The sequence below is a fragment of the Macaca nemestrina genome, chromosome 16 (assembly GCF_043159975.1).
Source record: "Macaca nemestrina isolate mMacNem1 chromosome 16, mMacNem.hap1, whole genome shotgun sequence".
Classification (NCBI taxonomy): domain Eukaryota; kingdom Metazoa; phylum Chordata; class Mammalia; order Primates; family Cercopithecidae; genus Macaca; species Macaca nemestrina.
Window position 1 is genome coordinate 36,356,156 of NC_092140.1, and position 25,304 is coordinate 36,381,459.

The window sequence follows — 25,304 nt, forward strand, 5'->3', positions numbered from 1 at the left end:
AACACTTTTTTTGGTGGGGGTGGGGATGGAGTCTTACTCTGTCCCCCAGGCTGGAGTGCAGTGACGCAATCTCAGCTCACTGCAACCTCTGCCTCCTGGGTTCCAGCGATTGTCCCACCTCAGCCTCCCAAGTAGCTGAGATTATAGGCACACATCACGACGCCCAGCTAATTTTTTGTATTTTTAGTAGAGATGAGATTTCACTGTGTTGGCCAGGCTGGTCTCGAACTCCTGACCTCAAGTGATCCACCTGCCTCAGCCTCCCAAAGTGCTGGGATTACAGGCGTGAGCCACCGCACCCAGCCCCTGGCACCAACACTTTTAAGTGGGTAACAGTTTTCTTAACCTTTAACTGGGTATCGGTTTACTTAACGTTTAAGAGTTTTCTTTTTGTTTTTTTTCTACCTGCAAAAAATAATGATAGCACCTGCTTCATATGGTTGTTATGAAGATTATAGGAGGTAGAGCTTAAGAAATGCTTAGCACATCATGTAAGGTCTCAAAACATGTCAGCTAGTACTGTTAATAATAAATAACTACTGTTTTATATATACATACACATACACTTAACCTTTTTCAAATGCGCTAGATATTAAAAGTGGAAATTTTTGAGGTATAATTAACAAAAAGACCTAAGCTAGTGTAAGGTGAAAGTGAAGGCCACCTCAAGGTGGTGATATCTGAGCTAATAATGTAGAACAGTTTTCCCAAAGCATACTGTGAGATTGATATTATTTGTAATTTAAAACAAATACTTGAAAACGTGTTTTTATTTTAATGTATATTGGAAAAATAGTCAATAATCTTTATTAATGTTATTACTACTTGATAAGGTTGAAGATGCTACGATCAATTTAGAGTTGATACAAAACATATTAAATAGATAATATGAGTGGCACTTGGATATGACAAGTATAATAAAAATAATATATGGATAAGTGAAGTTTAGAAAATAGTTGTGTATTGGATTATGGAAGAAAGCATTGTAGGTTGAAAAGGATTGAAAAATACTGTTTGGAAAGTCTCACTAGTTTCTACAAAAACAATTTCATGTCAATACACTATGGCAATTATTTTACTTTGTTTTGCTGAGGCAGGTCAAAGCAGGTAAAACAAATTATTTATGGACTCCTTTGTGCTTAGACCAGAAAAGTTTGAGATTTTCTGACCCTTCTGAGTACTGTGGAGAGGGGTTACCATTTGGAGGAAGCATTCAGGAGAAGTAAGCTTGAGAGAAAGCTACAGTAAAGTTATGCCCCAAGTCTGGATGATAACGTTTTAGGATTCATTGAAGCTACATTACAATGTTACAAAGTTAATTCAGTGATACTCTGCCAGACTTTTGGCTACTTACTTCTCATTTTGTTAAGTTATTTTGCCCCAGAAATAAACAGTTCTGTATTGAGGTAGTTCTTTTACTAGGCTCAGAAGGGCCTTTTTATTGTGTTTAGTAAATTTGTTTCTTTCCTTTAGGTTTGGTAACTGATTTGAAGGGCCATTTTGTAACTCAGGTAGCTATGGGCAAAGCTCACACTTGTGTTTTAATGAAGAACGGAGAAGTGTGGACATTTGGTGTAAATAATAAAGGACAGTGTGGACGAGACACTGGTGCCATGAACCAAGGTGGGAAAGGTAGGTGTTTAATTCTTAGATAATTACAATTTGTGTTGTCTATTCATTAGTTTTTCAGAACAACATAGTGAAAAGTCTTATTCTTTTCAAAATGAGTGGCTCTTCTTTTTCTTTTTGTTCCTATTTAAATTTTTAAAAAAATTGTGATGGATAGATAGTAGGTATGTGTATGGGGTACATGAGTTATTTTGATACAATGTATAATAATCACATTAGGGTAAATGGTGTCTCCATCATCTCCAGCATTTGTCCTTTCTTTGTGTTATGAACATTCCAATTGTACTCCCTCAGTTGTTCTAAAGTGTACAACAAATTGTCACCGACTGTAATCACCCTGCTGTGCTATCAAATAGTAGATCTCTTGAATCTAATTATGTTTTTATGCCAACTAACCATCCCATTTCTCACCCACTCTCCCCGACTACCTTTCTCAGCCTCTAGTAACCAGCATTGTACTATCTTCATGAGTTCAATTATTTTAATTTTTAGCTCCCACAAATGAGTGAGAACATGTGAAGTTTGTCTTTTGATGCCTGCCTTCTTTCACTTATCATAGTATCCTCCAGTTACATCTTGTTGCAAATGATAGGATCTCAGTCTTTTTTATGGTTAAATAGTACTCCATTGTGTTTATGTACCACATTTTCTGTATCCATTCATCTGTTGATGGACACTTAGGTTGCTTCCAAATCTTGGCTATTGTGAATAGTGCTGCAATAAACATAAGAGTGCAGATATCTCCTTGATGTAGTAGTTTCCTTTCTTTTGGGTATATTCATAGCAGTGGGATTGTTGGATCATATGGTAGTTCTAGTTTTAGTTTTTTGGGGAAGCTCCATACTGTTCTCCAGAGTGGCTGTACTAAATTTACATTCTCACCAACAGTGTACCAGTGTTCCCTTTTCTCCACATCCTCTCCAACATTTGTTATTGCCTGTCTTTTGGATAAAAGCCATTTTAACTGGGGTGAGATGATATCTCAGTGTAGTTTTGATTTGCATTTCTCTGATGATCCGTGATGTTGAACACCTTTTCATATACCTGTTTGCCATTCATATGTCTGCTTTTGAAAAATGTCTATTCAGATATTTTTCACATTTTTTTTAATTGGATTTGAGTGGCTCTTTGACTTTATACTTGTGAATTAGGAAAACCACTGAATTTCTTATTTATTTGATAATATTTACGATAAAATATCACCGGAAAAGCAAATATACTTTAGATTTTTGATTTTTGAGCAAATGAGCTGGCTTACTCAAATCATCTTCTAAATTCTACATAAAATAATGCTTCTTTGACTTAGCATCTTTGATGACTACATTACCCCAGAAAAGTCTTTTCCAAACTTTTTGCTTTTATACCACGTTTGAAATTTTAACCATTTTTGACAGTAGTCTATCTGGCAAATATTATCATCCCATTTAACAGCACATGCTACCTGTAATTTAACCTGTTCTTGACAACTAAGAGTGATCCTTATGAATATCTGACACTTTACCAAGAAAAGACTAAATTGTAGACACATCTTCTTCACAGTATCCTTTGCCCCAACCCTCAGGCCATTGAAGAGAACGAAGGTTGTTATCCTTTGATTGCCCTGTATTTTGTGGTCTTGTTTTGTTGTTGTGGTTTTAAATAGCATGTCTACTTCTTGCCTTCAATTTTTACATCTAGCTGCTATCATGTTTATACCTTTCACTGCAATTTCTGATTTTCTGTTTTAAATTTTGTATGGACAAGAGAATAAAACAATACATATATATTATTAGAACTAAGCATTGAACTTTAGTTAAAGTACCAATAATTTCGAGGATTAATGCTGTATAAAATAACAGAACCTGGTTTTTCTGTTTTGAGGCTTTGATGTCAGACTCATGTGGATCTCAGGAACCCAACCTTCTTTGTCTTTGCCTTATTTGTGTGTCTGTGTGTGTATTTAAAATGCATCACTTTAAAAATGAGCAAGTTATTAGAATATATTGGCAAATGAAGAAGGAACAAAAGAAAGAAATGGATTACTTCACAATGGAAATACTTTGATTTGCTAAATTAGTGAACTTGTTTTGGACAATAACTGCTAGGACAAAGGGGAGAATCAGTTTTTTTTTAAAATGTATGTTCAGATTATGTTTTATAAGAAGTCTGAACTGAAAAACATTGTTTCCTCATTATTCTGAAACTCTTTTGTGAAAATTGAGCATAAATTTACACTTGTGTTCTAGATTCTTCAGTGAAATTTTGTAATAATCAAAGTAAAATTGTTAAAAGATTTTTTTAATAGGAATGATACGTACCCTCTTGGTAAGTAATGAATTAGAAAGCAGATGAGTAAAGTAAGACACATACAATGCATACTGATTGCAGAGTCATAACAGATGCTGGGGAGGATGTGGAGAAAGGGGAATGCTCATACGTGGCTAGTGGAAATGTAAATTAGTACAGCAACTAGGGAAAACATAGATTTTTCATTTGTATGAAGGTGACTCAAAAAACTGAAAATAGAACTGCCACATGATCCAGCAACCCCACTTCTGGGTATATGTATCCAAAAGAAAGGAAATCTGTATGTCAGAGAGATGCCAGCATTCTCATGTTTATCACAGCAGTATTTGCAACAGCCGAGATTTGGAATCAACTTAAGTGTCCATCAGCAGATGAATGGGTAAAGAAAAATGTGATACATACGCAATAGAATATTATTCAGCCCTAAGAAAAGAATGAAATCTTGTTATTTGCAGCGACTTGGATGGAACTGGAGGACATGAAGTTAACTGAATAAACCAGGGACAGAGAGACAAATATATGTGGGAACTAAAAAATTGATTTCATGGAGGTAGTAAATAGAATAGTGATTACCAGAGGCTTATAAGGATAGTGAGAGGGGGCAAAGAAGAGGGGTTGGTTAATAGGTACAAAAATACAATCAGAGAGAAGGAATAAGTTCTAATGTTCAGGAGCAGAGTAGGGTGAATGTCGTTAACAACAACATATTGTATATTTCAAAATAGCTAGAAGAGAGCACTTAGACTATCCCAGTTACCCCGACTTGATCCCACTTACCCTGATTTGATCATTAGGCATTGGATGCATGTATGAAAACTCACATGTATGCCATAAATAGGTACAACAGTTATGTATCAATTTTAAAAGAACATAAAGGAATATTTTAAAAGTTTATTTAAACCAGGAAAGTACAGAAAATATTGAAGTATTAAAAAATTGTGTATGTACCATGTCTTGTCATTTTTTTTTCAGTTAAAAAAAAAATCACAGATAAGATTCAAGTGCCCCATATTCCCCTTCTAAGGCTTATTATCATATTCCATTTCTCTCCAGAGCTAACCGTGATCATGACTTTGATAAGTATATGTTCAGTCATGTTCTTATATATTTTTACGTGTTCTTTTATATTTTATGTGTAAAATAATATTGCATAATCATATCTCTTTTACACATAAAAATATACTACTGTTTTATGTGTTTTTGTAAGTATTAATCTGTTATTTATATTTTTCTACAAATTGTTTTTTTCCTCATCATTCTGTTAGAAATTTGTCCATGTTGGTTCATATAAATTTAAATGATTTATGTTAACTAATGTGTAATATACCACACAATGAACATGCCATAGTGTATCCATTCTCCTGTTGATGGATGGGCTTATTTCCAATTTTTCATTGTTATAAATTAGTTTAAAACCTGCTTTATACATGTTTCCTGGCAAACGTTTGAGACTTTCTCTGGTGTGATTGCTCTGTTGTGGATTTCAGTTTTATTGGATTTTTCTTGAAAGAGATTGTAGCAGTTTATACTCTGACCGGTAGAGTTGGATTTTCCACATCACGTCAAGTACTTGATATTGACAGACTGATTTTTGTCAATTTGGTGGCTATGAAATGGTATCTTATTGTAATTTTTTGTTATATTGAAGTATAATATGCATGCAGGAAAGTATACATAGTATCTTGATGAATTTTCTCAAATTGATTGTATTCGTGTAATCAGCACCCAGATTAAGAAACCACATATTACCAGCACCCCAGAAAGCCCCACTTTATGTTCCTGTCTGCTTCCCAGTTAATTACCATAAATTAGTTTTCTTTTTATACTTCATATAAATGAAATCATGCAGTATGAACTCTTTTGTGTCCAGTTTCTTTTCATTGTTTTATGTTTATGAAGTTCATACATATTGTTACAAGTAGTTATAGATTGTTCATTTTTGTTCTATTAAATTATACATAGATACTACAGTTTTAAAATTCTTTATAGTATTTGGGTATTTGGATGGTTTCCAGTTTTGGTTATTATGAATAATATTGCTGTGAACATTCTAGTAAATGTCTTTTGGTGAAAGTCTTTAGTCATGTCTTTTGGGTATATACCTAGGAGTAGAATTGCCAGGTCTCTCATTTTTCTTTTATTTTTCATCCCCTTGGTTATTAATACTGAGTTTGAACATCTCTTCAAACTTTATTTTACTTACTTTTAAAAATTGATTTGTAGGAGCTTTTTTTGCGTATTATTTTTATATATCTTTGACTAACCTGTGGTTTAAAGTTTCATTTGTTATACATAATTTCGAAACTTTGATGTCAAAATTTCCAACCTTTTTCTTTTTAAATTTTGATGAATGTAGCCAGGTGGGAGATTTTATTTTCCATATAAATCAGAACCAACTCTATCTGCTTGACATTGTGATTGAGATTCCATTGACTGTAAAGATTAATTTGAGGATAATAGTTCCAGTACTGTTGGAATGATTAAATGAGTAATGCTTATAGAGCTAGTTACAATAGTGCTCAGTACATTTTAGCTATGATTATTAAAAATAGTCACTGAGGCTTCCTTTAGGATCACCTTATTTTAATCCTAGATATAGCTATCTGATGCTTGGTTGTCTAATTTTTCTGCTTGCCCATAGATTAGAAGTGGCAAAACCCCAAAAGGCTACATATGCTATGAGTTTATTTCTTAATTAGATAGACCTGTATTGAGTGATAGCTATATGTTAAGTGGATGTTATAGGTGTAGGAGAATAAGGTTGACTAAGAATAAGAGATAGTATGAGCAAGACATAACCTCATAACTTAGATCCTTTAGGAAAGTCAAATATAAAAAATAATTACTAGACTCCCACAGATTTGTTCTCCCATCATATGGTCCTATAGTACAGTGTTCCTTAAAAACCCTATCAGTTGTAGTTTACATTTTTATTTGGTTATTTGATTAATGTCTGTCTTTCTCACTATATTATAAGCTTTATAACAGCTCATTATTAACAGTCTTCAGTTTCTAGAGCAGAGGTCTGCAGAGTATATAACCTCATATCATTTTTTACATAGCCCTCCAAGCTAAAAATTGATTTTACATTGTAAGGATTGTAAAAAATGTGACAAGGATTTGTATGGGCCACAGAGCCTGAATTATTTACTGGCCCTTTATAAAAGGTTTGTTGATTTCTTGCCATGAAGGAATCCCTGGAGTATAGTAGGTGTTCAATTTAGAAAAAAAAAGATGAATGAATTGTAACACCATTTTAAAAAGTTGTAAGCGAGGTATAAACAGGCACTAAGGAGGTAGTGACTGACTGCCTGGAAAAGGTAGCAAGTGCTTTCATAGGGAATGACTTCTGAGCTGAATTTTTGAAGGCTGAAGTTTCTCTGCTAGATAAGATAGGCAGAGGCATCTTGTAAATGAGGAAGGAAGAGGCAGAGGGAGCAAGAATGAACAAAGGCCCTGAGCATATGGAAGGACACAGAGTATTTGGAGAGCAGAGGGAAAAGAAATGAGATTGGAGAAAATTAGGAGCCATCTTGTGCCTACTGCATCTTGCTGAGTTTTGCTCTTCTGAAGACCTTGGAAAGTCATTGGGGGTTTGTAAATTATGAAGTTGTGGGATCAAATACGTGCTTTGGGAGGATGATTGGTGGCAGTAGGAGGATGATCTAGAGTGGGGGACTCTTGGCGTGGAGCATGGTGGGGAGGCTTTCTTTGGTCTGTTGAATGAAAGTGTTGGTAGTGAGGATGGAAAACAGGAAAAGATTTAAAAGTATGATTGGCAGATGGTAACAGTCAAGAGACATTTGATAATAGCCTTCCTTGCCTTCTTTTGCAGAAATGAAATGGGGAGAGTGTTTATTAGTGGTCTGTAAATTAAAATTTATTTTCGTTACTCAAATTTAAGCATTTCTTTGTATAATTGCTTGGATTAGCATGCTGTTATTTTTTAAACTGGGAAATATAGTCATCCGTCTTTTATACATGAAAGTAATCTGTATAACAATTATAAATTGATCTGTCAAATAGGGTTTGGAGTTGAAAATATGGCAACAGCAATGGATGAAGACCTGGAAGAAGAACTAGATGAAAAAGATGAGAAGTCTATGATGTGCCCTCCAGGCATGCACAAATGGAAGCTGGAGCAGTGCATGGTTTGCACTGTCTGTGGAGACTGTACAGGTTATGGAGCCAGCTGTGTCAGTAGTGGACGGCCAGACAGAGTCCCTGGAGGGTAAGAGAGAGTGATTCCTACTAAAGAACATGTGCAGAACACATTTCTTTGCAAAATCGTTCCAGAGTATACTCTACTATTAATATTTTTTTCTTAAAGACACCATGGCATCTTCACTTGATCTTAGCCAAAAGGCCAAGAAAGTATAATTCTTCATTGTTTTCTGTTATAATAATTTATATTTTAGTGTCATTTTTAAGGTTGGCTTTCTTTCATTTGATTCATTTAAACCATTATTTAAAAACAGGTCATAAGTTTTTCAAGATTTGGGGCTGTGCCTCTATTTGTATCGTTTTTCTAAGCCTATTTACTGCCAGATATCTATTATTATTTCTTTTTGTTGAACATGAATCTTTTCTAAATAAAATTATCAATGTCATATAGAGTACTTGATTAGATATATAATTTTGTTTTAAATTAAATTTACCATTTATAATTTTAGAAATTTTGTATGCTTCTAAAGTTACATCATACCTGTTATATTTATCCTTGTTCTCAATGGACCACATTTTTCAGGGTTCTATATTATTGTAAATTTAAATTTAAAGTTAATATGTAAGTTTGGCAGAAGAATAATGCAGGTTTTCTGCTAAGATGTTAGGAAGAATTTTGAATTTGTTTTATACATTGCTAGTTATAGTCCCTGTAACATAATGGGATATTCTTTGTAAGACCAGCTTTCTGATAATTGGCTGATTTGGGGGAGTAGAAAAAATTTTGTGAAGAGAAGCCCAGAAGGAAGACAGCCATCCCCGCATCTTGACCTTCCTCTTTGGCAACTCGGTAATAGTTGCTTCTTCCCAAATACTGTCTGGATCTAATAGGCGTTTATTTCTGAGTTTATGTTTGGCCTATCATAGTTAGATAGGTCATATATAACAGGCCTTTTCTTTAAGGCTGCTGAGATGTGATTTTTTAAAAACAAATTTTCTTTATATTATTAGTGTAAGCAATAAACAGTCATCTTTATCAAAGGATAATATTTATTCTGTCGTGCTTTATGTTTGGCTCTGTTTTCTGTTTTTAAGCACCTAACTTCTTTATTTTTAAATTTAATTCGGATGCAGATAGATTCTATGATTATTTTTTAACAGTGTTGGAATTGAAATTTATTCTCCTGGATCTCTCCAACACTATTTCCATTAAAATTCAGTGTTAGCTGGGTGTAGTGGCCCATGTCTGTAATCCCAGCACTTTGGGAGGCTGAGGCCAGAAGATCACTTGAGGCCAGGACTTTGAAACCAGCCTCGGCAGCATAGCAATACCCCTATCTCAAAAAATATATAATAAAAATAAAATTTAATATCCCTACTCTCTGAACTTAAGCAGCCAGTATATATCATGAACAAAATCTATAAATTCTCTGGTCCCTTTTGAAATTAATTTTTCTTCATATTTTTCTTCCAGAGACTTATATAGTTTATAACAATTATTCATAGACTTACATGGACAATACTAACCAAGTATAATAATTGCTTTATTAATGAAGCAAACTGAATATATCAGAATACTAAGGACTATTAAGCTGACTTCAATTATTATAAAATTGTGACTACATATCTTATGATAAAATAAATATGAAATTGACCAGCTTAACCATTTTTAAGTAGACAGTTCTGTGGTATTAAATCCATTCATAATGTGCCACTCTTACCACCATCCATCTCTATAACTCTTCATCTTATAAAACTGAGACTCTGTACCCATTAAACAATTACTACTCATTCTTCCCTCTCCCCTGCCTCTGGCATCCACTATTCTGTTTGCTTTCTTTCCTCTATGATTGACTACTCTAGGTACCTCTCGTATAAAGAGAATCATAGAGTATTTGTCTTTTGGAACTGGCTTATTTCACTTAGCATAATATCCTCAGGGTTCATCCAGGTTGTCACATATATCAGAACATCCTTGCTTTTTGAGGCTGAATGATGTTCTATGGTACATATATACCACATTTTGCTTATCCATTCACGCACTGCTGAACACTTGGGTTGCTTCCACATTGTAGCTATTGTGAATAATGCTGCTGTGAAGATGAGTGTACAAGGAGCTCTTTGAGACCCTGTTTTCAGTTCCTTTGGGTATATACCCAGAAGTGGAATTGTTGGACCATATGGTAATTTTATTTTTAATCTTTTGAGGAAATGCCACACTATTTTCCACAGCAGCCAACCAGTTTACATTCCCACCAATAGTGTACAGATGTTCTAGTTTCTCCACATCCTTCTTAACACTTATGATCTGTTATTTTGGTAGTGGCATCCTAATGGGTGTGAGGTAGTATCTCATTATAGTTTTGATTTGAATTTCTCCAGTGATTATTGATGTTCAGCATCTTTGCATATGCCTGTTGGCTATTTGGAGATCTTTAGAGAAATTCTATTCAAGTCCTTTCTCATTTTTGAATTGGGTTGTCGATTTCTTTTTGTTCAAACTATATAGTTTGAATATTAATTCCTTATCAGATATATGATATGAAAGTGAAAAGCCATGTCTGTGGGTTATGTTTTTACTCTGTTGACTTTGTCTTTTCAAGCACAAAATTTTTTAAATTTTCATGAAGTCTAGTTGTCTATTGTTTTTTTTGTTGTTGTTGCCTGTTCCTTTGGTGTAATATCCAGGAAATTATTTCCCAATCTAGTGTTGTGAAGGGTTTACTGTATCTTTTCTTCTAAGGGTTTTTTTTTTTTTTTTAATAGTTTTAGGTCTCACATTTAGGTCTTTGATTCATTTTGAGTTAATTTTTGTATATGCTGTTAAAGAAGTATCCAGATTCATTCTTTTACATGTGGATATCCAGTTTTCCCAGCAATGTTTATTGAAAAGATTATCCTTTCTCTGTTGAATCATCTTGGCCCCTTTGTCAAAAATCATGTGACCGTATATGTGAAGGAAGGTTTCTCGGCTGTCTATTCTATCCCATTGGACTGTATGACGGTCTTTGTGCCACACCAAATATTGTTTTGATTACTGTAGATTTGTAGTAAGTTTTGAAGTCAGGAACTATGAGTACTTTGTTCTTCTTTTTCAAGCTTGTTTGGCTCTTTGAGGTCCCTACAGATTTTCTATGAATTTTAGGATAGGTTTTTCTGTTCTGTAAAAAACATCTTTGGAATTTTGATAGGGATTACAACGAATCTGTAGATTGCTTTGGGTAGTATGAACATCTTAAAAACATTAGTCTTCTAATCCATGAACATAAGATGTGTTTCTATTTATGTCATCTTTAATTTCTTTCAGCAGTGTTTTATAGTTCTCATTTCACCTCCTTGGTTAATTGCTAAGTGTATTCTTTTTGATGCTGTGGAATTGTTTCTGTAATTTCCTTTTCATATTGTTCATTGTTAGTGCCTAGAAATACAACTGATTTTTGTGTGTTGACTTTGTATCTTCCTACTTTGCTGAATTCATTTTCTCTATTGGTTTTTTTGAGTGGAATCTTTAGAGTTTTCTATGTATGAGATTGTATTATCTGTGAACATAGATAATTTTACTTCTTCCTTTCTACTCTGGGTGACCTTTATTTCTTTTCCTGTCCAATTGCTCTGGCTAGAACTTCTAGTGCTGTTTAGGAGTGGTCAAAGTGGGCATCCTTGTCTTCTTCCTGATATTAGAAAGGAAAAACTTTCAGTCTCTCACCATTATGATGTTCACTGTGTGTTTTTCATGTGTGGTTTTTATGTTGAGATCATTTCCTTCTATTCCTAGTTTGTCAAGTGTTTTTATTATGAAAGGGCATTGAATTTTGTCAAATGCTTTTTCTACATCAATTGAGATGAGCGTGTATTTCTTTTCTTTCATTCTGTTAATGTGTTATATTACATGGATTGATTTTCGTTTGTTGCATTCTGGGAGTAAATCCCACTTGGTTATGGTGTATAATTATTTTAATATCCTGCTGAATTTATTTTGTTAGTATTTTGTTGAGGATTTTTACATCATTATTCATACGGGATATTGGTCTGTAGGGTTTTTTTTCTGCCGCCTCCTCCGCCCCCTTCTCTCCCGCTCTCCCTCCTCCCTTTCTTCTCTTTCTCCTTCTCCTTCTTCTTTCTTCTCCTTCTCCTCCTTCTTTTCCTCCTTCTCCTCCTCTTCCTGCTCCTTCTTCTTCTACTCCTTCTCCTTCTTTTCCTTCTTTCTTCTTCTTTTTCTTCATCTTTTGCCTGACATTGGTAATCCTGGCCTCAAAGAATGAATTAGTGTTCTCTCCTCTTCAATTTTTTGGAAAATTTTGAGAAGAATTGGTGTCATAAATACTATCTTAAAATTAGTGTCAATCTGGCATATTATGTATCATAGTTTTTACTGTGTAGTAAGTGATCTTCCAAATAGTTTGTAATGCTTGCTTTTAAAAGTGACACATTTCACAGGTGTCTAGCTACGTCTTTTAAACTGCTGCCAGGTATGTTCTTCCTTTTGTACCTTACAAAATCTGTATAACCTGGGGTTCAACAAGGCTGTCAAAAGTTTTAAGGACTGATTCGATGAACTACATTAAAGCTATGCCTTCTACAAAATATGTAGCTAAGAAGTTAGTTTCCCTGACCCCAAGTCAGTTTCTGGGAGTGTCTTTGTCAACGAATACCCCATATGGTTCACAATTGATATGAAAGGGACGAAGGAGAAAAAGAACAGGTAATTGGACTCTGTAAAAGGAGAGAATGGGAGGTGATGGCATGTAAAGAAGAGAGGGGGAAGGAGACGTGTGTGTGTGTGTATATATATATGTGTGTGTATATGTATTTTATTTTTCCTTTCCAATGTGTGGATATTTTTATTTCCTTTTTGTTGTTGTTGTTATTTTATGTTCTGGAATACATGTGCAGAACATGCAGGTTGGTTACATAGGTATGCAAATGCCATGGTGGTTTGCTGCACCCATCAACCTGTCATCTACATTGGGTATTTCTCCTAATGCTCTCCCTCCCCTAACCCCCACCCCCCGACAGGTCCCAGAGTGTGATGTTCCCCTCCCTGAGTCCATGTGTTCTCATTGTTCAACTCCCACTTATGAGTGAGAACGTGCAGTGTTTGGTTTCCTGTTCCTGGGTTAGTTTGCTGAGAATGATGGTTTCCAGCTTCATTCATGTCCCTGCAAAGGACATGAACTCCTCCTTTTTTTATGGCTGCATAGTATTCCATGGTGCATATGTGCCATATTTTCTTTATCCAGCCTATCATTGATGAGCATTTGGGTTGGTTTCAAGTCTTTGCTATTGTGAATAGTGCTGCAATAAACATACATGTGCATGTGTCTTTATAGTGGAATGATTAATAATCCTCTGGGTATATACCTAGTAATGGGACTGCTGGGTGAAATGGTATTTCTAGTTCTAGATCCTTGAGAAATTGCCACACTGTCCTCCACAATGGTTGAACTAATTTACACTCCCACTAACAGTGTAAAAGCTTTCCTATTTCTCCACATCCTCTCCAGCACCTGTTGTTTCCTGACTTTTTAATGATTGCCATTCCAACTGATGTGAGATGGTATCATTGTGGTTTTGATTTGCATTTCTCTAATGACCAGTGATAATGAGCTTTTTTTCATGTTTGTTGGCTGCATAAATGTCATCTTTTGAGAAGTGTCTGTTCATATCCTTCGCCCACTTTTTGATGGGGTGGTTTGTTTTCTTGTAAATTTGTTTAAGTTCTGCCGCATAAATAAACATCTTCTTTTGAGAAGTGTCTGTTCATATCCTTTGCCCACTTTATGATGGGGTTGTTTGCTTTTCTGTAAATTTGTTTAAGTTCTTTGTAGATTCTGGATATTAGCCATTTGTCAGATGGATAGATTGCAAAAATTTTCTCTCATTCTGTAGGTTGCCCGTTCACTCTTATGATAGTTTCTTTTGCTGTGCAGAAGCTCTTTAGTTTACTTAGATCTCATGTGCCATTGCTTTTGGTGTTTTAGTCATGAAGTCTTTGCCCATGCCTGTGTCCTGAATGATATTGCCTAGGTTTTCTTCCAGGGTTTTTCTAGTTTTAGGTCTTATGTTTAAATCTTTAATCCATCTTGAGTTAATTTTTATATAAGGTGTAAGGAAGGGGTCCAGTTTCAGTTTTCTGCATATGGCTAGCCAGTTTTCCCAACACCATATTAAATAGGGAATGGGAAAATATTACATGAAGCTGGCAAGCTTAGGCTTTCTTGCTGAAGGCTACCAACACCTGCCTTTACTTATCTGCTGGACAGCAACATTGTTTGATTGTTTTTAGCTAACCAACCCATCTTGGTCGCTTAATCCTAAAGCTTCTGGTGCTTCACTAACTGCAAAAAAAAACTTTTAAAACATTGTTTTTAAAATAGTGACTTTGATGATAGTTGAATCTGTGTGTATTTTCTGTAGAAATATACCAATTATGCCTATTGGGAGCTTAATCAGAGTCTTGTTTTTAATTATTCTGCTATTTATACCCTTTCTTTAAAATGAGCAATCGTGATCTAAAGAGGTGATTTCATTGCTTACTCATTTAACAATTTCAAAAATGTGGAAAATGAGTTATAGAAAAGAGTTTTAAGGAAAAATTATGAAGATCTCCGTTGTCTTTTTTTCCCCCCCTAGGATCTGTGGTTGTGGTTCCGGAGAATCTGGTTGTGCTGTGTGTGGATGTTGCAAGGCCTGTGCAAGAGAGTTAGATGGTCAAGAGGCAAGGCAAAGAGGAATTCTTGATGCAGTGAAAGAAATGATACCTTTAGATCTTCTTTTAGGTAATTTTGATTGATTATACTATGCTACACTGAGTTGTCTTCAACTCATTAAGTCTGAGAGTTTAAACAATTTCTTTTAGGTATATGTTAAAAAATTAAGATAATAATTAATGTATGCAATACTGCTCTTATGGTAACTGACAATATGACATTGTTTAAGGGATGAGATTCTTTTTTTTTTTTTTGAGATGGAGTCTTGCTCTGTTGCCAAGTCTGGAGTACAGTGGCTCAATCTCAGCTCACTGCAACCTCTGCCTTCTAGGTTCAAGTGATTGTCCTGCCTCAGCCTCCCAAGTAGCTGGGAATACAGGTGCCCACTACCATGCCTAATTTTTGTATTTTTAGTAGAGACAGGGTTTCACCATATTGGCCAGGCTGGTCTTGAACTCCTGACCTCAGGTGATCTGCCCGCCTCTGCCTCCCAAAGTGCTGGGATTACAGGTGTGGGCCACCATGCCTATCCAGAATGAGATTCTTTTTCCCTTTTTGGCTAAGAATTCTTAAAGTAAAAATATTGTGTGTTTTAGACAATGTTTTTGCTATCTTTTCTTTCTTGAATTTTAAGTAGTTCTGTTATAGTTATTATATAACATGTATGTTGTTATTATTTTTTTTGGCCAATCCTCTAGCTGTCCCAGTGCCCGGGGTTAACATTGAAGAGCACCTTCAGTTACGACAAGAAGAAAAACGGCAACGTGTAATCAGAAGGCACAGATTAGAGGAAGGAAGAGGTAAGATGTAGCTACAGAGAAAAAGTACATGAAAATCCACTTTCCTACCCTATCCTGAAACCACTGAAAAGTTCACACAATAAACTAATTTTGGGTAAGAAATCATCAAAATTAAAATTAGTAATATTCTGATAACTCATGAATATAATGTGAAAATATTCAAGGTATTCATAATTGTTCTAATAACATATGTTGAAGGTATTTATAATTGTGCTAGTAGCATACGTTTAATTCAGCAGAGTATTTATGGTGTAAGTCACCATATTAAGATTTGTGCCATCTGCCAAGTATCAGTAACTATTAGAAATGGCTACTTTTTAAAAATAGATATTCTCACAACTTGTCCTTCACCCAGACTTTGGACTCATCTATTTGACCGTGGAACAAAATTCAGTTTAGTCTTTTCACTTCTGTTTTCTTTTTTTTTTTTTTTTGAGATGGAGTCTCGCTCTGTCGCCCAGGCTGGAGTGCAGTGGCCGGATCTCAGCTCACTGCAAGCTTTGTCTCCCAGGTTTACGCCATTCTCCTGCCTCAGCCTCCCGAGTAGCTGAGACTACAGGCGCCCGCCACCTCGCCTGGCTAATTTTTTTGTATTTTTTAGTAGAGATGGGGTTTCACCGTGTTAGCCAGGATGGTCTTGATCTCCTGACCTCATGATTCGCCCGTCTCGGCCTCCCCTGTTTTCTTATTCTTTTATGCTCCTTATCATTTGGGCATAGTCCTACTATGCTTCCCTCCAGATCAGTGCAGTGCTTTCGTGTGTCTTTTTTTGGAAAAAGCTCGTTCTAGTTATGTACAGGAAGGGTAAGATGGCAGGTCTGCAGGTTTTATTTACAAAGATAGGTCTATTGTTTATCTTTTCCTCATTGTTTATGATAATTTCTTAGCTTAAAAATACATTTAACTGGCCAGGCATGGTGGTTCACGCCTGTAATCCCAGTGCTTTGGGAGGCTGAGGTGGGCGGATCACGAGATCAAGAGATGGAGACCATCCTGGCCAACATGGTGAAACCCCATCTCTACTAAAAGTACAAAAAAATTAGCTGGGCATGGTGGTGTGCACCTGTAGTCCCAGCTACTCAGGAGGCTGAGGCAGGAGAATCACTTGAACCCGGGAGGTGGAGGTTGCAGTGAGCTGTGATCACACCACTGCACTCCAGCCTGGTGACAGAGTGAGACTCCATCTCAAAAGAAAACAAACAAAAAAATTTTTAACTGTGGTTATAATTGGTATTTGAATACGCAGAGATAAATATATGTATTACTAAAGATTTCCTTGCTCAGTAAATTTTTTTTTTTTGTACGATTAAGACAAATTGTTATGGAGGTCTATGATTTTATTCTTCCACTAGGCAAAATTTTGATTAGAAATGTTTACTGATACTGCATATTTTAAATGCTTATTAGATACGGCATGATATTTGATGTGTGAAATAAACCTTTTACCCATTTAACCATCATTATACATTTTTTTCTAGCTATTGTTTTTGTTAATATATGGAATAAGTAGTAAAATGTATGACACACATGGTGAATTCTAGTTTTATTAAACTTAGATTGTAAAACATACTTGGCATATGAAGAGTGTTCTTCATAGCATCTGATAAGTGAAGTTGATTGAAAAGGTGAAAATTTACTATTGTTTGGCTTTGCTTGCATAATGTTCTTTAAAGGATATTTTAATGAGATTAATATAGATACTGTCAGTATTTACATTATATAAGTATGTGGGAAAATTGCATGTTAAATGTTTCCTACAAAACAGGATAGAATTAAGTTTCTGACATGTGGTAATTAATACTTTTTTATGTTGATATAATTTTTTAAGATTAGTTATCATTATATCTATTCACTACCTGTTTTTTCTTTCTTTAGAAATATTAGGTTGAGCGACATGAATGGACCTACAAAATGCAGCTGTCTCTTACGTTTAAACTACAGTATAGCACATCCTTACACTTAATTATTCACAGTTAATTACTTGCCAAATGCTGTTTATCTTGTTACTCTTTTTCTCTTCCCTCCTAAAAAAGCTATTCTTCTCTAGGTATAGTGTTTTTGTGCATATAGGAAATAAAGGAACATTGAATTGTGCATTGGTAACTTGACATAACTTGGTGATTGTGGAATATTTTTTTGCCATTTATTTTTAAATTTGACATAAACCTGTGAAACATAATTGTAAACACTAAGCCTTTAAAGTTAAAAAAAATCTTCAACTAGTTAAATATTTAAAGAAATTATGTTGTTGTATCGGAATTTCCAAAGATAGATTGAGGTGCTAGGCACTTAGTGTATATTTTGTGACAAATAGGTTTCATCTGCAGTCCTAAATATGTAGAACATCTGTAGAAACACTTTATTCAGATTATTGGTGCACATAAATTTTGTCTTGTCCTTATTTTTTGGTAGAACTCTTTCTTACACACATCACCCTCCTTCATGTTTGTTAAAACAATATGTAGTGAATATCTTTTCTTGATGAGTGGAATCTTCAGTGTGAACCTCAATTATGGCAGTCCTTGCTTTCCATGGTACTGAGATTAACAGAAATTTGTGCACATTGGAACCATGTCCTCCCCTTTCACAGTCAACACAGTTACCTAGAATCATGCAAAAGGAGGACAGAGTTCCCATATGCCTGTGTTTCAGTTAACACAGCACTATGCAAAGTGATGCCTGCTTGTATGTTTTGTTTGTTTGTTTATTTATTTATTTATTTTGACATGGAGTCTTGCTATGTTGCCCAGCCTGGAGTACAGCAGCACAGTCTTGTCTCACTGCAACCTCCCCTTCCCAGGTTCAAGCAATTCTCCTACCTCAGCCTTCTGAGTAGCTGGGACTACAGGTGCCCACCACCATGCTCAGCTAATTTTTGTATTTTTAGTAGAGGCGAGGTTTCACCATGTTGGCCAGGCTGGTTTCGAACTCCTGACCTCAAATGATCCACCTACCTCAGCTTCCCAAAGTGCTGGGATTATAGGTGTGAACCACTGCGCCCAGCCTATTTTATTTTAAACAAATATTTTTGCATTTGGACAAGAATTCTAACTGTGTATTCATTTTTTAAAAAATCAAACTTCAGAGTCATTCAGTGACTTTGAAAATCCTTATACTGTATTAAGTAATTAAAAAACTATTGTGATATGACACTTTTATGATTTTATATTATTCTTAGGACTCCATTAAGCAATTTTATTTAAAAACACATTTTTATAAGAAAACAAAATTAGATGAATATGATATACCCACACTCCCATAGGGATAAAACAAGAAAGATAAATACCAAAATATTAACAATGCTTTTTCCTGACAGATGAGTTTATAGATGATTTTTTCTTTTCCTCTTTACAATTTGTTTCCTAAATATTCTCCAAAAAGCATATTAGTGTGTAAATAGAGTAAAAGTTACGTTTTATAACTAAAGCCATTTAAAAAAACTGATTAGGTTTAAGGCATCTATAGTTTGCTTACCTTTGCTTTTTAAGAAATATTTTTATTTTAATTGGATAGAGGAATCTCTTTCAGGTGCTGTGCTTTTCATTACTTTTGGGCCATGGTTCTCAAGTTGTTCTCAAAGGGACCAGCATCACTTGGGCACTTGTTACGAGTACTCAGGCCCCACTCCAGATCTCTACTGAAGCAAAAACTGGAGGAGTACAGCCAGTAAACTGTGCTTTAATAGTGTTCCAGGTGATTCTGATGGTCCCAAAGTGTGAGACTTAGTACGCTAAGTCAGTTGTTTGCACTTTGCGGTTTTATCCATTGACCTTCTGTATCAGAAACACCTGGGCCTAATGAATCAGAATTTATGGGTCAAGGGCCTTGGAAACAGATTTGAGTCACTTGCACAGTGTTCTAAGGCTCTTCTCTGGCACTGTGCTAGAAAAGATGGTATTGGCTTTGCTCCCATAAGGAATAGAAACGTCAAATAAAATTTTAGTTTTCCAATTGCCATACATACATGTCTTTTATTTCTTTGGCCTGTTGATACTTTTTAGAAACTAATAATTTAGTAGTATGTTAGTAATTATACTTGCTAGTAATTGGCTTTTACCTGTGTTAACATTTCAGAATTTAAGAATTAGATTATGTTAGATTATTTTACTTGACTTTTCTGTCTTATTTACCAAGTCTGATCTAAATTTTTCATAGTTGATCAGAACTTTGGGCTCTAGTTCTTTTTTTTTTTGAGTCAGTGTCTCACTCTGTTGCCCAGACCGGGGTGCACTGGTACGATCTCGGCTCATTGCAACCTCTGCCTCCCAGTTTCAAGCAATTCTCCTGCCTCAGCCTCCCAAGTAGCTGGGATTATAGGCATGCACCACCACACCTGGCTAATTTTTGCATTTTTAGTAGAGAAGAGGTTTCACCATGTTGGCCAGGCTGGTATCAAACTCCTGACCTCAGGTGATCGGCCTGCCTTAGCCTCCCAAAGTGCTGGGAGTACAGGTGTGAACCCCTGAACTCAGCGTGGGCTCTAGTTCTTGTACTAAAGCCTTGCTCAGACAGCCTCAGGCCTGTTGACATAATTTAGTTACTGTTTTATCACACCAGGTCTCCTATAATGGAATGAGCTATTGAAACCCAAAAAAGCAATGTTATTACTGCTTTTTCATAAATTTTGAACTTTGTCTTTAATTTTAAATCTTTGTTATTAATATTCTAGTTAATTTTTTTCTTCAGTTTATCTTTTTAGGTATTAATAGTATTCATTTATAGATTTTAGTTCAATGGTTTGTGATAATTTTTTAGATTATATTGGGTTGGTTAATGTATTAATTTAACTGTGTAAGTGAAGTGCTTATTCAGTGAAATTCTTAAGTAGGGCTCTTGAAGTCATCAGAAGAACTAATGGATGATTATATTAATGATTTAATCTTTATATTCCTTATCAGCACTCTGTTTCATAAGGAAAATTAAACTCCAATAATGTTAGCTTTTTCTTCTTTCTTCTAAGTATCCAAGTTTCATGATTATGAGCTGTGGATGGGCTAAACCCATGTCCTGGCTTAACTGGGAGAGTCCCATTTTATAGGTGTCCAGGCATATTTCTTAATAGTGCCCTTTTTTACTCTCAGTAGAGTCTCATTTGGGTAGTAAGTTATATGGTTAGCCTCACTATAGAGTATGGTGGTTGAGAGCATCTGTTCTGCAGTTATTAGACTTGGGATCAAATCCTGGCTTCTTAAGTTTTGCCACCTATATATGACCTTGGAATTTTAGTCACCCTGAACATCAGTTTTCTTACCTTCAAAATGGGGATAAATTTACCTACCTACCTAAGGATGTTCATGAGGATTAAGGGATACGGGTAAAAGTGCCTAGCATATAATAATCCCTAAATAAATGCTTCCTGGTGATTGTGGTGGTGGTGGGAGACTATTTAGTAGTCTATACTTTTCTTTGAGCTTGATTCTCTTTCAGCTCTGGCCTTGACTTAATTACTTTTCTTACAACATTGGCATGCTAATCACAAAACTTTGATTATTACTGGGAAAAATCCACAACAGCTTTTCTAGAATAAAACATTCAATTTTCATAGGAAAAAAATTAGTTACAAATTAGAAAAAAAATTATTTTTTAATTTTTGTTATTTTTTTATTATACTTTAAGTTCTAGGGTACATGTGTACAATGTGCAGGTTTGTTACGTATGTATACATGTGCCATGTTGGTGTGCTGCACCCATTAACTTGTCATTTACATTAGGTATATCTCCTAATGCTATCCCTCTCCCTCCCTCCACCCCACGACAGGCTCCGGTGTGTGATGTTCCCCTTCCCATGTCCAAGTGTACTCATTGTTCAGTTCCCACTTATGAGTGAGAACATGCAGTGTTTGGTTTTTTGTCCTTGCAATAGGTTGCTGAGAATGATGGTTTCCATCTTCATCCATGTCCCTACAAAGGACATGAACTCATCCTTTTTTATGGCTGCTGCGTAGTATTCCATGGTGTATATGTGCCACATTTTCTTAATCCAGTTCTCATTGATGGACATTTGGGTTGGTTCCAAGTCTTTGCTATTGTGAATAGTGCCGCAATAAGCATACGTGTGCATATGTCTTTATAGCAGCATGATTTTTAATCCTTTCGGTATATTCCCAGTAATGGGATGGCTAGGTCAAATGGTATTTTTAGTTCTAGATGCTTGAGAAACCACCACACTGTCTTCCACAATGGTTGAACTAGTTTACACTCCCACCAACAGTGGAAAAGTGTTCCTATTTCTCCACATCCTCTCCAGCACCTGTTGTTTCCTGACTTTTTAGTGATCGCTATTCTACCTGGTATGAAATGGTATCTCATTGTGGTTTTGATTTGCATTTCTCTGGTGGCCAGTGATGATGAGCATTTTTTCATGTGTCTGTTGGCTGCATAAATGTCTTCTTTTGAGAAGTGTCTGTTCATATCCCTTGCCCACTTTTTGATGGGGTTATTTTTTTCTTGTAAATTTGTTTGAGTTCTTTGTAGATTCTGGATATTAGCCCTTTGTCAGATGAGTAGATTGTAAAAATTTTCTCCCATTCTGTAGGTTGCCTGTTCACTCTGATGGTAGTTTCTTTTGCTGTGCAGAAGCTCTTTAGTTTAATTAGATCCCATTTGTCTATTTTGGCTTTTGTTGCCATTGCTTTTGGTGTTTTAAACATGAAGTCTTTGCCCATGCCTATGTCCTGAATGGTATTGCCTAGGTTTTCTTCCAGAGTTTTCATCATTTTAGGTCTAACATTTAAGTCTTTAATCCATCTTGAATTAATTTTTGTGTAAGGTGTAAGGAAGGGATCCAGTTTCAGCTTTCTACGTATGCTAGCGAGTTTTCCTAGCACCATTTATTAAGTAGGGAATCCTTTCCCCATTTCTTGTTTTTGTCAGGTTTGTCAAAGATCAGATGGTTGTAGATGTGTGGTATTATTTCTGAGGACTCTGTTCTGTTCCATTGGTCTATATCTCTGTTTTGTTACCAGTACCATGCTGTTTTGGTTACTGTAGCCTTGTAGTATAGTTGGAAGTCAGGTAGATGCCTCCAGCTTTGTTCTTTTGGCTTAGGATTGTCTTGGCAATGCAGGCTCTTTTTTGGTTCCATATGAACTTTAAAGTAGTTTTTTCCAATTCTGTGAAGAAAGTCATTGGTAGCTTGATGGGGATGGCATTGAACCTATAAATTACCTTGGGCGGTATGGCCATTTTCATGATGTTGATTCTTCCTATCCATGAGCATGGAATGTTCTTCCATTTGTTTGTGTCCTCTTTTATTTCACTGAGCAGTGGTTTGTAGTTCTCCTTGAAAAGGTCCTTCACATCCCTTGAGAGTTGGATTCCTAGGTATTTTATTCTCTTTGAAGCAATTGTGAATGGAAGTTCACTCATGATTTGGCTCTCTGTTTGTCTGTCATTGGTGAATAAGAATGCTTGTGATTTTTGCACATTGATTTTGTTTCCTGAGACTTGGCTGAAGTTGCTTATCAGCTTAAGGAGATTTTGGGCTGAGACAATGGGGTTTTCTAAATATACAATCATGTCATCTGCAAACAGGGACAATTCGACTTCCTCTTTTCCTAATTGAATACCCTTTATTTCTTTCTCCTGCCTGATTGCCCTAGCCAGAACTTCCAACACTGTGTTGAATAGGAGTGGTGAGAGTGGGCATCCCTGTCTTGTACCAGTTTTCAAAGGTAATGATTCCAGTTTTTGCCCGTTCAGTATGATATTGGCCGTGGATTTGTCATAAATAGCTTTTATTATTTTGAGATACGTCCTATCAATACCAAATTTATTGAGAGTTTTTAGCATGAAGGGCTGTTGAATTTTGTCAAAGGCCTTTTCTGCATCTATTGAGATAATCATGTGGTTTTTGTCTTTGGTTCTGTTTATATGCTGGATTACATTTATTGATTTGTGTATGTTGAACCAGCCTTGCATCCCAGGGATGAAGCCCACTTGATCATGGTGGATAAGCTTTTTGATGTGCTGCTGGATTCAGTTTGCCAGTATTTTATTGAGGATTTTTGCATCGATGTTCATCAGGGATATTGGTCTAAAATTCTCTTTTTTTGTTGTGTCTCTGCCAGGCTTTGGTATCAGGATGATGCTGGCCTCATGAAATGAGTTAGGGAGGATTTCCTCTTTTTCTATTGATTGGAATAGTTTCAGAAGGAATGGTACCAACTCCTCCTTGTACCTCTGGTAGAATTTGGCTGTGAATCCACCTGGTCCTGGACGGTTTTTGGTTGGTAGGCTATTATTGCCTCAATTTCGGAGTCTGTTATTGGTCTATTCAGGGATTCAACTTCTTCCTGGTTTAGTCTTGGGAGGGTGTATGTGTCCAGGAATTTACCCATTTCTTCTAGATTTTCTGGTTTATTTGCGTAGAGATGTTTATGGTATTTTCTGATGGTAGCTTGTATTTCTGTGGGATCCGTGGTGATATCCCTTTATGTTTTTTTGTTGCTTCTATTTGATTCTTCTCTCTTTTCTTCTTTATTAGTGTTGCTAGCAGTCTGTCAATTTTGTTGATCTTTTCAAAAAAACCAGCTCCTGGATTCATTGATTTTTTGAAGAGTTTTTTGTGTCTCTATCTCCTTCAGTTCTGCTCTGATCTTAGTTATTTCTTGCCTTCTGCTAGCTTTTGAATGTGTTTGCTCTTGCTTCTCTAGTTCTTTTAATTGTGATGTTAGGGTGTCAATTTTAGATCTTTCCTGCTTTCTCTTGTGGGCATCTAGTGCTATAAATTTCCGTCTACACACTGCTTTAAATGTGTCCCAGAGATTCTGGTATGTTGCGTCTTTGTTCTCATTGGTTTCAAAGAACATCTTTATTTCTACCTTCATTTCGTTATGTACCAAGTAGTCATTCAGGAGCAGGTGGTTTCGTTTCCATGTAGTTGAGTGGTTTTGAGTGAGTTTCTTAGTCCTGAGTTCTAGTTTGATTGCGCTGTGGTCTGAGAGACAGTTTGTTATAATTTCTGTTCTTGTACATTTGCTGAGGAGTGCTTTACTTCCAACTATGTGGTCAATTTTGGAATAAGTGCGATGTGGTGCTGAGAAGAATGTATATTCTGTTGATTTGGAGTGGAGAGTTCTGTAGATGTCTATTAGGTCTACTTGGTGCAGAGCTGAGTTCAATTCCTGGATATCCTTGTTAACTTTCTGTCTCACTGATCTGTTTAATGTTGACAGTGGGGTGTTAAAGTCTCCATTATTATAGTGTGAGAGTCTAAATCTCTTCATAGGTCTCTAAGGACTTGCTTTATGAATCTGGGTGCTCCTGTATTGGGTGCCTATATATTTAGGATAGTTAGCTCTTCTTGTTGAATTGATCCCTTTGCCATTATGTAGTGGCCTTCTTTGTCCTTTTGATCTTTGTTGGTTGAAAGTCTGTTTTATCAGAGCTTAGGATTGCAACCCCTGCCTTTTTTTGTTTTCCATTTGCTTGGTCCGTCCCTTTATTGTGAGCCTTTGTGTGTCTCTGCACATGAGATGGGTCTCCTGAATACAGCACACTTATGAGTCTTCTTTATCCAATTTGCCAGTCTGTGTCTTTTAATTGGAGCATTTAGCCCATTTACATTTAAAGTTAATATTGTTATGTGTGAATTTGATCCTGTCATTATGATGTTAGTTGGTTATATAGCTCGTTGATGCAGTTTCTTCCTAGCATCGATGGTCTTTACAGTTTGGCATGTTTTTGCAGTGGCTGGTACCAGTTGTTTCTTTCC

The 25,304-nt window shown here is 35.7% G+C and overlaps 1 protein-coding gene and 1 pseudogene across 16 annotated transcripts in view; one reads left to right on the forward strand and one right to left on the reverse strand.

Annotated features, from left to right (window-relative positions):
• Positions 1–25,304, forward strand: part of LOC105481778 (MYC binding protein 2) — a 285,288-nt gene that overhangs the window by 70,736 nt on the left and 189,248 nt on the right. For all 16 annotated transcript variants that reach the window (XM_071081184.1, XM_071081186.1, XM_071081190.1 and 13 more), the window contains exons 14-17: positions 1,474–1,632; positions 7,942–8,146; positions 14,713–14,858; positions 15,488–15,589. In XM_071081184.1, coding sequence (XP_070937285.1) covers positions 1,474–1,632; positions 7,942–8,146; positions 14,713–14,858; positions 15,488–15,589 — 612 coding nt within the window. The remainder of the gene's footprint in view (positions 1–1,473; positions 1,633–7,941; positions 8,147–14,712; positions 14,859–15,487; positions 15,590–25,304) is intronic.
• LOC112426666 (U2 spliceosomal RNA) lies at positions 8,162–8,293 on the reverse strand (annotated as a pseudogene).